Genomic DNA, 11,179 nt, shown 5'->3' on the forward strand with positions numbered 1-11,179 from the left:
TGGGGTCTTCCAACTCTCCCCCAACAGATGATGTTGGAGTAAACTCAAATGAGACATGTTGAATCAAAACGCTTTTTTGTCTCTCCCCTATTCTAATTTGCACATTGAAACACGAGAAGCAATGGAATGAAACAGAAAGGGAGAAGATACAGATTAGATATTAGAAAAAACTTTTTGACAGTGAGGGCGATCAATGAGTGGAACAGGCTGCCACGAGAGGCGGTGAGTTCTCCTTCCATGGAAGTCTTCAACCAGAGGTTGGATAGACATCTGTCTGAGATGGTTTAGTGAATCCTGCATTGGACACGATGACCCTAGAGATCTGTTCCAACTCTAACATTCTAGGATTCTATGATTGAGACCTCATACATGCCTAGCTGAACCAAATATTTGTGTGTATTGGGGAGTTAGGAATCAATACCTGTCGACTGACAGATATTAAATGTGCTTGACCAGCTTTAGATTAAATTTCAAAGATTCCGCAACATAAAGACGTTCCATCGATGTACTACCTATCTGCAGCAGATCCTACGTGTAAATGTCAGAAAGGTGAAGTGGGGGCACATTTATGACTGACTCCTCCACCTATTTGGAGAACAGTGGTCCTCTCATCCACATACTGCCAGGTGTATCTTCCACATGACCTCCCCATTTATGATTTACCTGGTCACCAGTGGTGTGACGCCTATATAGAAGACATGTTGAATTTGCACAAGATGTCTAATATGGGAAAACATCATCTTTAAGGCTTTGTTCACATATAGGGAAACAAAGGCTAAATGTATTCATAGGACCTTGCGTAGCCAGTATATGACAATATGGTATCTTTTTTTGTCATATGCTTCACCAGAAAAGCATAGTCTGTTGCACTTTTCTATATAGTGGGAGCACATAGACAACGTACGCAACTGTGTCACAGTGACGTAACTTGAAGCTTGTAGTCCCCAATGAAAAATCTCCATCAGGACCCCCAACTATTGCAGGTTTTTAATAGTGATAGTCTTTTTATATGGGCCAAAGGAAACTTTTAGGCCCCCTAGGCTTCAGGGCCTGGGAGTGATTGCAACCCCTGCACTTATTTTTGTTACACTCCTGATTAGTCACATCATCGCCAAGGAGCAAAAGGTCTAATTTCCACAAAAGAAACCTTGATATAATGGCACATGGCAAGTGTGTGTGTGGAATTGGGGGGCAGACAGATTTTGTATTGGGATCCTGGAAGCTAATGTATGTCTTATAATAAAAAAAATCACTCAGATCTAGATTAGACAATATAACATCTGCCTTTTGTTGGTTTGGAGGACTGTACATACTAATGATGATTATTTTTCTGACAGCCACACTTACGTGTATAAGGAAATGTATGAAAAGTCCAGATGGACCTCTGAGACCAACAGTGGAAGAATTTAACCAATATCTACCCAACTTCCTGGGAGACTATCCAAATCTAAAATGTCCAAAAGGGTGAGTAAAACCGTCCCTACATCCGGCCAGCATTACAGTATTTTAATAATGAGGGTCATACAGAACCAGCTATTTAGTCACTTTTGGGTGCTGATATAGCACTAATATTCCACAGCGCTGACCTAAAATGCACATTAACCTCTCAGTGTGATTGTGAGAGTCTAGAAGAAAACGTGAGAAGTCAAGGAAAGATTGAGAAGGTGCAAACTAAATTTTCAGATTCGAACCCAGGTCCCCCTTGCAGCATGGAGACACCATGCTGTTTTCCCATTGAGTGTTCCAGTCTTTACACATATGGTTTAAATGGATGGATTAGTTCCAAATATAACATGATCTTATATTTCTTTCCAGGGGGCTGGGTGCTTATGATAATGCTGTGAAACGGAATGATGCGGGAGAAATTATAGGTAAGGAACATCGCCTGTGTTGTACGTATGAAATGCCCCATCCTATCTCTCGTACATGATCGATATTCATAAATTTACTTTGGTTTATTATCTGCTGCAGCATCTCGTTTTATGGCCTACCACACACCCTTGAAGAACGCACAAGAGTATACAGGAGCGCTGAAATATGCCCGAGAACTGGCTGCTAATATAACAGAGTCATTGAGGAAAGTGCCAGGCACGGATCCTAATTTTGCCGTTTTCCCTTACACGTGAGTTTCTACCTTTTCCCTGTAAAATAATCACAAGCAATGTAGCAAATATAGGGATACTTTGGGTTTGGTTTTAAGTTGAGTTGGTGCAAAATGATTCCATAGGACCAGGTCCATCGGCCACGTCAGTAATCAGTGACTGAAAGCCCTGAAAAACCATCTCCTAGCTCCCGGGAACCCGACACTCTAACTCTTCTCTCGATGAGCCTGACTGTTGTGACTCTATATCTGCATTGCGCCACATCGAATGCCGTTGTGCCAGGCTGGCTAATCTGAAGAAGACCCGCAAATGCCGGCAGGTGGCAGGTAGTTCTCAGGGCTCCAGTCCAATGGCCACATACAACTGACATGGCCGATGGATGGATGGACCCAGTCCTACAAATCAATTTGCACCAATTTTGATTTTAAGTACAGTCTCTTCCAAATGATTTCTTCCATCAATGGGTGGGGGGCTGACTCCTACGATACTTATCCTCAGAAATAATGGGGCCATGACTAGTTTAGAACTATGTCTCCTTTATTTTTTTCCCCTGCCATCCAGAAGACCTCCGGGAACTGCAGACCATCCCTATCCACTTATATGAAGCTGTGCTGCTCTTTCCTGCACAGGTAGTACCCAAGAGTGTTACTGTGCAAAGAAAAAGCTGGTGCACGACTACAACTGATATTAAAGGGATGTCCCCAAAATAGTATGATTCCCATAATATAGGGAAAAATGTACTGATTGCTGGAGATCCCACCGGAATTGCGCATGCTCGACCTCCATTCCATTCATTGTCCACGGAACTGCTGGAGAAGGTCCGGTACAGCACTACGCTATTTCCGGCAATCCTATGGGCTATGAATGGAGGGAGGTGGAACACGTGCCCCTCGGTCTCATTTAATATGTGGCTTTTCAGAGCACGTTCCTGGGTCCCAGAGCCCTCCTTAGTGGATCGCTGTGGGTCCCATCAGTCGGATCCCCAGCGATCAGTACATTATTCCCTATCCTTTAGAATTACCCTTTAATATTATGGTTAATCTTAGTGATATGCCAGTATATTATGTACTAGGAATATCCCATTATGTATATATTAATTATATATATAGTGTTACTTGGCTTTCACATGAAATGATTCTCCTTCTCACCATATATAACCCTTCTTTACACAGGATCACATACGTCTATTATGAGCAGTACCTGTCTGTTGTCCAGGAGGGGCTTTTCACCTTAGCCATTTGTCTGCTGCCCACCTTCGCTGTGTGTTGCATCCTCCTGGGCATGGACCTGCGCTCGGGATTAATTAACCTGATTACCATTTTTATGATCATCATAGACACAGTTGGCGTCATGACTATATGGGGCATTGATTATAACGCTGTCTCCCTTATCAACCTGGTAACGGTGAGTAACTACTCCCTATTATACATCCATATTGTTCAAGGGCAAATGCAAGATTTTTAACCGGCAGTTTCCTTATTTTTTTATTACCTAAAGATAGCAAAACACCAACTTACTATGTCCCATGTTTTTATATGGGATGATTATTAGTGATAAATATTGCTAATAGTAATAAAAGTGGTTCAGGGGTTAGCAATTATTATGTCAGATAGGTATGTTATAAACTGAAGACTAACAATCTTGACAATTTAGGGTTAATAATAGGTTAAGGTTAATACCTAAAATCTGCAGTGGATGTAATTTCCCTTTATTGTTTGTATTGTATTATTTATGTAGTGATATATATATATATATATATATATATGTATATATATATATATATATATATATATATATATATATGTCCTTTTATTTTTTATTGTATTATTATTTTAATATATATATATATATATATATATATATATATATATATATATATATATATATATATATATATATATATATATATATATATATATATATATATTATACTGTAGCTCATAGTAAATAATATTTCTTTATTCCTGGAGTCACCACTAGGGGGAGCTCACCTATGTGCATTGATACAACTCCCATAGGACTCAGTACTAATTTATATGTAAAGTGCTCCCCCTAGTGGTGGTTTCGGGCAGCAGAAAATATTTTATTGTATAGAGCTGTTTGGTTCCCTTATAAGAGGGATACATGGGTGTCTGCATATTAGGCAGTTTCTCTCTCCCTACGACAGATTGTCTAATGTCCCTTCCATCCCTGTTCTTTTGCTTATAGGCCATTGGGATCTCAGTGGAGTTTGTCTCTCACCTTACACGATCTTTTGCCATGAGCAACAAACTAACCAAAGTAGACCGGGCAAGAGATGCCACTATCCACATGGGCAGCGCTGTGAGTATAAGAGACGGGATGGGAACAAGAGGGAGACACCATAATTCATAGTAAAGTGGGCAAGCATTTTAATGTCTTAAAGGGATTGTCTGCTTTATTCAAATTCCCTTTAAGAAATTGTACTTGTTATCAGGGGAGGGGTGGGGAGGAAACTATTTTGGACTCTGACGGACCCAGCTCCTCTGTGACTTATGTGGACAGCACATTGTTTTAATAATGGCAGTGTAGTGCATCCTTACATATTTTTTACTAACAGAAAAAAATAATTGCCCAAAAGTAGCCAATCAGAGCCCAGCTTTAATTTTACTTAAGTTTTGATAAAATGAAAGCTGCTCTGTGATTGGCTACTATTCATTTTTCTTGCAGAAAATGTCTCTGATTGCTCTAATAATATTTTAGAAGATACGCGTTGACTCATATTCCCCATTTTGTTTGACCCCCTGTGTCTGATTCCATGTCCTTGTGTTGCACACAGGTATTCGCAGGAGTAGCAATGACAAACCTTCCTGGAATTATTGTCTTAGCATTTGCCAAAGCGCAGCTCATTCACATCTTCTTCTTCCGTCTCAATCTGACCATAACTCTGCTAGGACTGGTGCATGGCCTCGTCTTCCTCCCCGTCGCACTCAGCTACTTTGGTAAGTTGTATGTAGATAGGCAGGAACATTAATGAGACCTGTGGCATGGCTGGTGCAGAAAAAAACAAATAAACTTACATACACTTGTATGCAAATACTATACCTAGATGTTTATAGATTTACTATCAGACTCGGACTGGCCCACAGGCAAACAGGTGAATTCCCAGGTGGGCCCCTGCGCAAAAGCCTAACCCCCACTACCTTATCTGAGCAGTAGTTGGCACAGTGTTTGACGGGAGCATCTCATCAAATATTTGACAAAGTACTCTGTTTATTATTATTATATAGAAGCATAGGTAATTTTGTGAATGAGGGTGAAGTAATATGTGTATGTAGCTGAACAGTAGACCCCCAGAGTCAATGTTATTGGTGGGCCCTTGGCACCCCAGTCTGACAATGCATACTACACCTTATAGGATTATTTCTTTATTCTTGCATCACGTTCTGCCATATTTCAACATCGTGAGCGCCAATAATGAAGCACATTGAAGACAGACTATGTTTGTCCTTTTACTAAGTCCAGGCTTAAGCCCCCCATGCAGCTATCTCCCTTATCCCCCCATACACAGACGCAAACAGCTCAGCCGAGCATTCCTGTGTTCTCTATGTGAGAGTCGCTGCCAGAATCATCTCCCAGAGAATCAAGGTACCAACCATTGGCAATCCAGCAGGCCGGATTCTTCCTTCCCCCTAAAATTAGGGGAGAGTTGGGAGACCACAATACATATTAGACTGTTGACCACTTTAGTCTATTGTGTATGGAGGCCTTTAATGGTGATGCCCTCTTATGGCGTTCCATATAGCGCATTATTTTTAAAATGTAAAAGATGAAAATATATATGTGGAGACACGGGGGTCAGTGGGTGCTCTTGTCCGCTGGCCCAGCTGTCTTTAGCAAGACGGCACAGATCAGGGCTCATACCACTGAACGTCCGCTCTCTCCCCGTGGGCAGAACACTACTCAGACAACACAGGGTGAGGGTAAAACAATGTGGCAATAATTTATTGAACCACAACACACAATAGCATACAGAAAAGCCACAGCAATTACCCAAGATGGTGCAAATTACAGAGTTTCACCCTTCCGCTGACTCCCCAGGATTAGAGACACTTCCAGTGTCGCATACCCCCACCCCACTCCCCACTTTTGGCGGGCTCCCACAGCGAGGAGGTAACGACAAGCTTAGGAAGCTAATCGAGAGCAGTAAGGTATGTGGTCAGGTGAACCGATTGTCCCAACCTGGATTCTTTAAGATGTCTCTGGGGTTTCAGTGATGGTCAATGAAGCGGTCCTGTGTTCATCCAGCTGGGTCCGCAGTACCCTAAGCTGAGATCCTGAAGAGTCACGTCAATTTGAATAATATTAAAATTGTTAAATTATGGGAAAGTGTGTACTAAAATAGACGTGTCAGGAGACCTCCTTTTATAAGAAAAGGGAAATGTATCTAGTTTTATCTTATGCTCTGACACAAGGAATCATTTATTTTCAGGTCCCGATATAAACCGAGCAGTGTTACTTCAGTATCAGGAGAAAGAACAGATGGCCAAGGACAACAAGGAGCAGATTGATCATCATGCATATTATGAGACCACCATCCCGGGAGATGGGAAAGCGAGGAATGAGGAGAACGGCACCCACATGTACAGCAACATGGCATTTCAGGAAGAAGAGAAAAACACAAAGGAGAATGGAAAACCTTAAAAGAAAAGCTAACCTTAAGGACAGACTTTGTATGACTGCTAGTGCTGTCCATTACCTCATGAACTACTTCAAGATCCAGCCACTTCTGCAATAAGTGACATGTATCCAGACATGGCATCATAGACTTCACACTAAATGTGAGTTTGGTGGACGTTATGTAAAGGTGTAATCTTCTGGGTGCCAAAAGGGCCCCCATCTAGCGCACCTACCGTAATTTATAGCACTAGTCTCTTCATATAGGACTGAGGGACCTCCTCAGATTCCAGGACCAGGGTGCGACGGGCAGCTGTGCACCATCGATGGCCAACAGTTTCCACAAGCATAGTTTCAAGAGGTTTAGAAAAAAAAACCTGACTAAAAACAGACATTTTGGAGGCACATGCCATGTTCTCGCGTAGCATTAATGCTGCCTTATTTCAAGTACAAATTTTCAGGATCCACATACATGTTTATAAGGGAAAAACACAACCAAACAAAAGCACTTTTCAAGAGCGTCAAAAGCATCCACTTTGCTCAATTTATTAAATGCAGAAGACTTTCTCTACGAAAAAAAGTTGTGGAAAAAATGTGACATTTCCTCTCTATGGAAACATGGCCTAAATGTCCTGAGTTTGTCATTCTAAATCATGGTAAGTACGTTGTAGTAAAGCCGCTGCTGGTTGGAAACCCCCCAGGACTGTCGTAGGCAGGACACAATGTGGAAGCAGTTGATTTTTTTCATTTGTTTCCGTTAATATTATATAAAAGAAATATTGTACAATAAAATAGTATTTTTGCACCTTGTCTGTTTTACCCAGCAGTGGTCAAGAGCTGCAAACCTCTTTGCTCTGAATTAAGTGTTCTAGTTGAGATTTATCTTACACTGTCGATTTTTGTTGTGTAACTCAAAACCATGTAAATCCTATGGTCCCTCCAAGGGCCCTTGAGAACAGGTGGCAGTACTGCTTGATTTAATCACTTTTGCTACTGAGAATCCTTGCAGGATTCTTCTCGGCAAAAGCACTATGTTGCTAAAAATTGGTACAAGGGTCAGTGACAGGGCCAAATAACAGATCCTGCGTTGATGAGTGACAAAATGCCTTCCTATTTATTGAAAGTCCATTTTGACCTTTGTTATGGAGTCTCTGTTTTCTACGTACGTCACTAGTTTGATCCCACTGTAAATGAGGGACAGACTTAGGTTAAGTGTCTAGGACCTACATCCATCCAAGTAGTTCAGCGTTAATAACCCTTTCCCTTGGCTGCAGTTTGTTTTACAAAAACGACTCATTAACTTTACTCACCCTCCCCTGGTCCAGCATTAACTAGTGTAACAAACAGTGACAGCGCTGCAGCCAATCCGGGATCTCAAGGGTTCTGCTAAAGTTGACAATATGAACAACTCAGAGCTGCTAAGCTTAGTTGTTGGCTGCAGCGGTGTCAACATGAAATCAGTGATGCAGGCAGTCACAGAGCCGTGGCGGAGACTCAGCGCTGGACCGGAGGAGGAGAAGTAAAGAAAACTTTGTTTTTTTTAAACAAATTTCATCTGCAGTAACATAGCTAACTGGGTGTGGAGTAAGAAGAAACGGAGGTCCAAAGTCCATGGTTGGGTCCACATTGTGCCCCAGATACGTGGGTGATCTCCAGTTTCAATTGTAAATTGTATCAGCATCCATAGGAAGGTGATACAACCCTCTCTGTCCTGTAGGTGTCATGTCGGACGCTGTTCAGACCAGGTCGTCTGACAGACAGCGGTAATTCCGCTTTTTGACCACTATTTACTCATTGGCGTCTGCTAGATTTTGTCTAGCTGTTCCGGGGTTAATTTACCTGGTCCTCGGATTGGAAGCTGGGCCATTTCCATGGCCTTTAAATAGTTCTCCTGATCTTTGGGCATCGCCGATTATAGCTTCTGTCTTGCGTTGTTATCTCGGTCTGGAGTGGAGAGCTGGTTGTTGGAGATTCGTTGCTGGTGGCGTATATTCTTTCGTCTTATTTACTCCTTCCTATATTTGTGTTTATTTTGCCCTGCACATTTATAGTGTATTCCTGAGCGTCTGCGGCGTGGTGTATATTTTCCTTTATCCTTGTCTGTGCTAACTGTGGGTATTTAAGTATTACCTCTTCACTGGGTGGTGGGTGGAGGTTTCAGCCTAGGGCTGAGCTCAGGAGTAAGGGCTCATTTCCACTGCCGAGAGACAAATCGGTCCGTAATCTGGACCGAAAAAACGGATGTAACGTATGCGATTGTCATGCAAGTGCAATGCGAGTGCAATGCGATTTTTAATCGCATCATCCGTATGACATCAGTATGACATCCGTATTGCTGTCCAATTTTTACGCACCAGTGTCCTTTGAAAAGCCGGCAAATCAGCGCCGTGTACAGTAAAATCACACTGACAGGTTAGAATAGAGTAGATATATGCACATAGAATGTGTGTATATACATATATATATGTCATTGAGACACCTATATATGTATATTTATATTTAATGCAGCGCTAGATAGCATAAAAGCCGCTAATTCAATTGCCGGCTTTTGCTCTCTCCTTCACAAACCCGACATGATATGAGACATGGTTTACATACAGTAAACCATCTCATATCCCCTTTTTTTTTGCATATTCCACACTACTAATGTTAGTAGTGTGTATGTGCAAAATTTGGCCGCTGTAGCTGCTCAAATAAAGGGTTAAATGGCGGAAAAAATTGGCGTGGGCTCCCGCGCAATTTTCTCCGCCAGAATGGTAAAGCCAGTGACTGAGGGCAGATATTAATAGCCAGGAGAGGGTCCATGGTTATTGGCCCCCCCGTGGCTAAAAACATCTGCCCCCAGCCACCCCAGAAAAGGCACATCTGGAAGATGCGCCTATTCTGGCACTTGGCCACTCTCTTCCCACTCCCTGTAGCGGTGGGATATGGGGTAATGAAGGGTTAATGCCACCTTGCTATTGGAAGGTGACATTAAGCCAGATTAATAATGGAGAGGCGTCAATTATGACACCTATCCATTATTAATCCAATTGTTTGAAAGGGTTAAAAAACACACACACGGGGCGCATGCGCGGACTCTAATGGAGCAGGAAGTGCTCGGCTGAGCTCCGCATCCCGAGGCTTGATTTCCCCCCTTTTGGACGCCGGAATCGGGTTCTTTTCACGGCGCTTCGCTTCTCCTCACCTCCGAGAGCGCCGAGGTCCGCAATGCCCAGGAAAGGTGGCGCAGGACAGCCGGCAAGTCGCCCGATATTAGAACTCTTGGCGGGCGGCGGTGCAGGTAAAATGGCCGCCGCGCCTGTCCTCACTCTCTCTCACACCCCGGCGCTGCAGCTCACTGAAGGGGCAGACGATGAGGATCTGAATAATGGAGGGGACGCTGTTATCTCAACTGCAGCACTCACCAAATCACTCCAGGAGACCTTCCGCACAGAACTCTCTGCAGCCATGAATGCAGTCTCCACCCAGCTGCAAGATATCTCCCAGCGCACAGTATGTTTGGAGGAGAAAATGGAGGCCACTGCAGAGGCCCTTAGTGAAGACCAAGAGACCCTCACACTTCATGCTGACCGCATCATGGACCTAGAGCTGAGAAGTGAGGACCTAGAGAACAGGTCTAGAAGAGGTAATATTAGAGTGCGTGGCTTACCAGAATCCTATGTGACATTAAAAGAGACAGTCACTACCCTATTTATTGCGCTCCTGCCGCAGGCAGATCCGTCCTCATTACATGTCACAAGAATCCACAGGGCACTAGGCAGAACACGTTCCGCAGACATTCCCAGAGACGTAATCCTCAAAATGCAATATGAAGAATCTAGAGATTTAATTCTTAATGCTGCGAGATCTTTATCTACACTTCCTGGACTTCCAGACTCTGTGAAATTGTTTGCGGACATAGCGCCAGCCACGCTGTTTCGCAGGAGAGCCCTTAAACCAATCACCATGGCACTACAGTCAGTGCAAGTGAAATACCGCTGGGGATTCCCATTCTCTTTATCTTTTACACATAAGAATGAGCAGCATATTTGTCGTACACTGGATGAAGGCAAAAAGGTGCTAGAGCAAGCTGGAATTCCGCTTCCTGATGTTCTGCCTCCACTTCCGCAAAGAAGACCCAGACCAGCTAAAGAATGGCAGCAGGTTCCTGCGACCAGAAGCCAACGTTCACGAATCACTTGACTGTTTCCTGGATTTTTTGGGTTTAATTCCTAAGACGTGGCTTTACATTGACTCCACCGGTTGACTACATTGAATTATTTACAGTTGTCTGTTAATGATCATTAGACTGATCTATATTTTTCCCGATTTCGAACTTTTCTGAATATGCCCGCACCAGTTTATTCTTTCTATTTCACTTATTTATTATTTTTATACTAGATTTCCCATCCTCCCCCTCCTTCTCCCCCCCCTCCTTCCCCCTCCTTCTCCCCCCCCCC

The 11,179-nt window shown here is 43.0% G+C and overlaps 1 protein-coding gene across 1 annotated transcript in view; it reads left to right on the forward strand.

The window, feature by feature from the left end:
• The window catches only part of NPC1L1 (NPC1 like intracellular cholesterol transporter 1), a 30,025-nt gene extending 22,478 nt beyond the window's left edge, over window positions 1–7,547 (forward strand). The window contains exons 14-20 of the mRNA XM_077262761.1: window positions 1,338–1,464; window positions 1,816–1,871; window positions 1,972–2,122; window positions 3,275–3,506; window positions 4,311–4,424; window positions 4,900–5,062; window positions 6,553–7,547. Coding sequence (XP_077118876.1) covers window positions 1,338–1,464; window positions 1,816–1,871; window positions 1,972–2,122; window positions 3,275–3,506; window positions 4,311–4,424; window positions 4,900–5,062; window positions 6,553–6,764 — 1,055 coding nt within the window. The 3' untranslated portion in view covers window positions 6,765–7,547. The remainder of the gene's footprint in view (window positions 1–1,337; window positions 1,465–1,815; window positions 1,872–1,971; window positions 2,123–3,274; window positions 3,507–4,310; window positions 4,425–4,899; window positions 5,063–6,552) is intronic.
• The last annotated feature ends 3,632 nt before the right edge of the window (window positions 7,548–11,179 follow it).

Source organism: Ranitomeya variabilis, chromosome 5 (assembly GCF_051348905.1).
Source record: "Ranitomeya variabilis isolate aRanVar5 chromosome 5, aRanVar5.hap1, whole genome shotgun sequence".
Classification (NCBI taxonomy): domain Eukaryota; kingdom Metazoa; phylum Chordata; class Amphibia; order Anura; family Dendrobatidae; genus Ranitomeya; species Ranitomeya variabilis.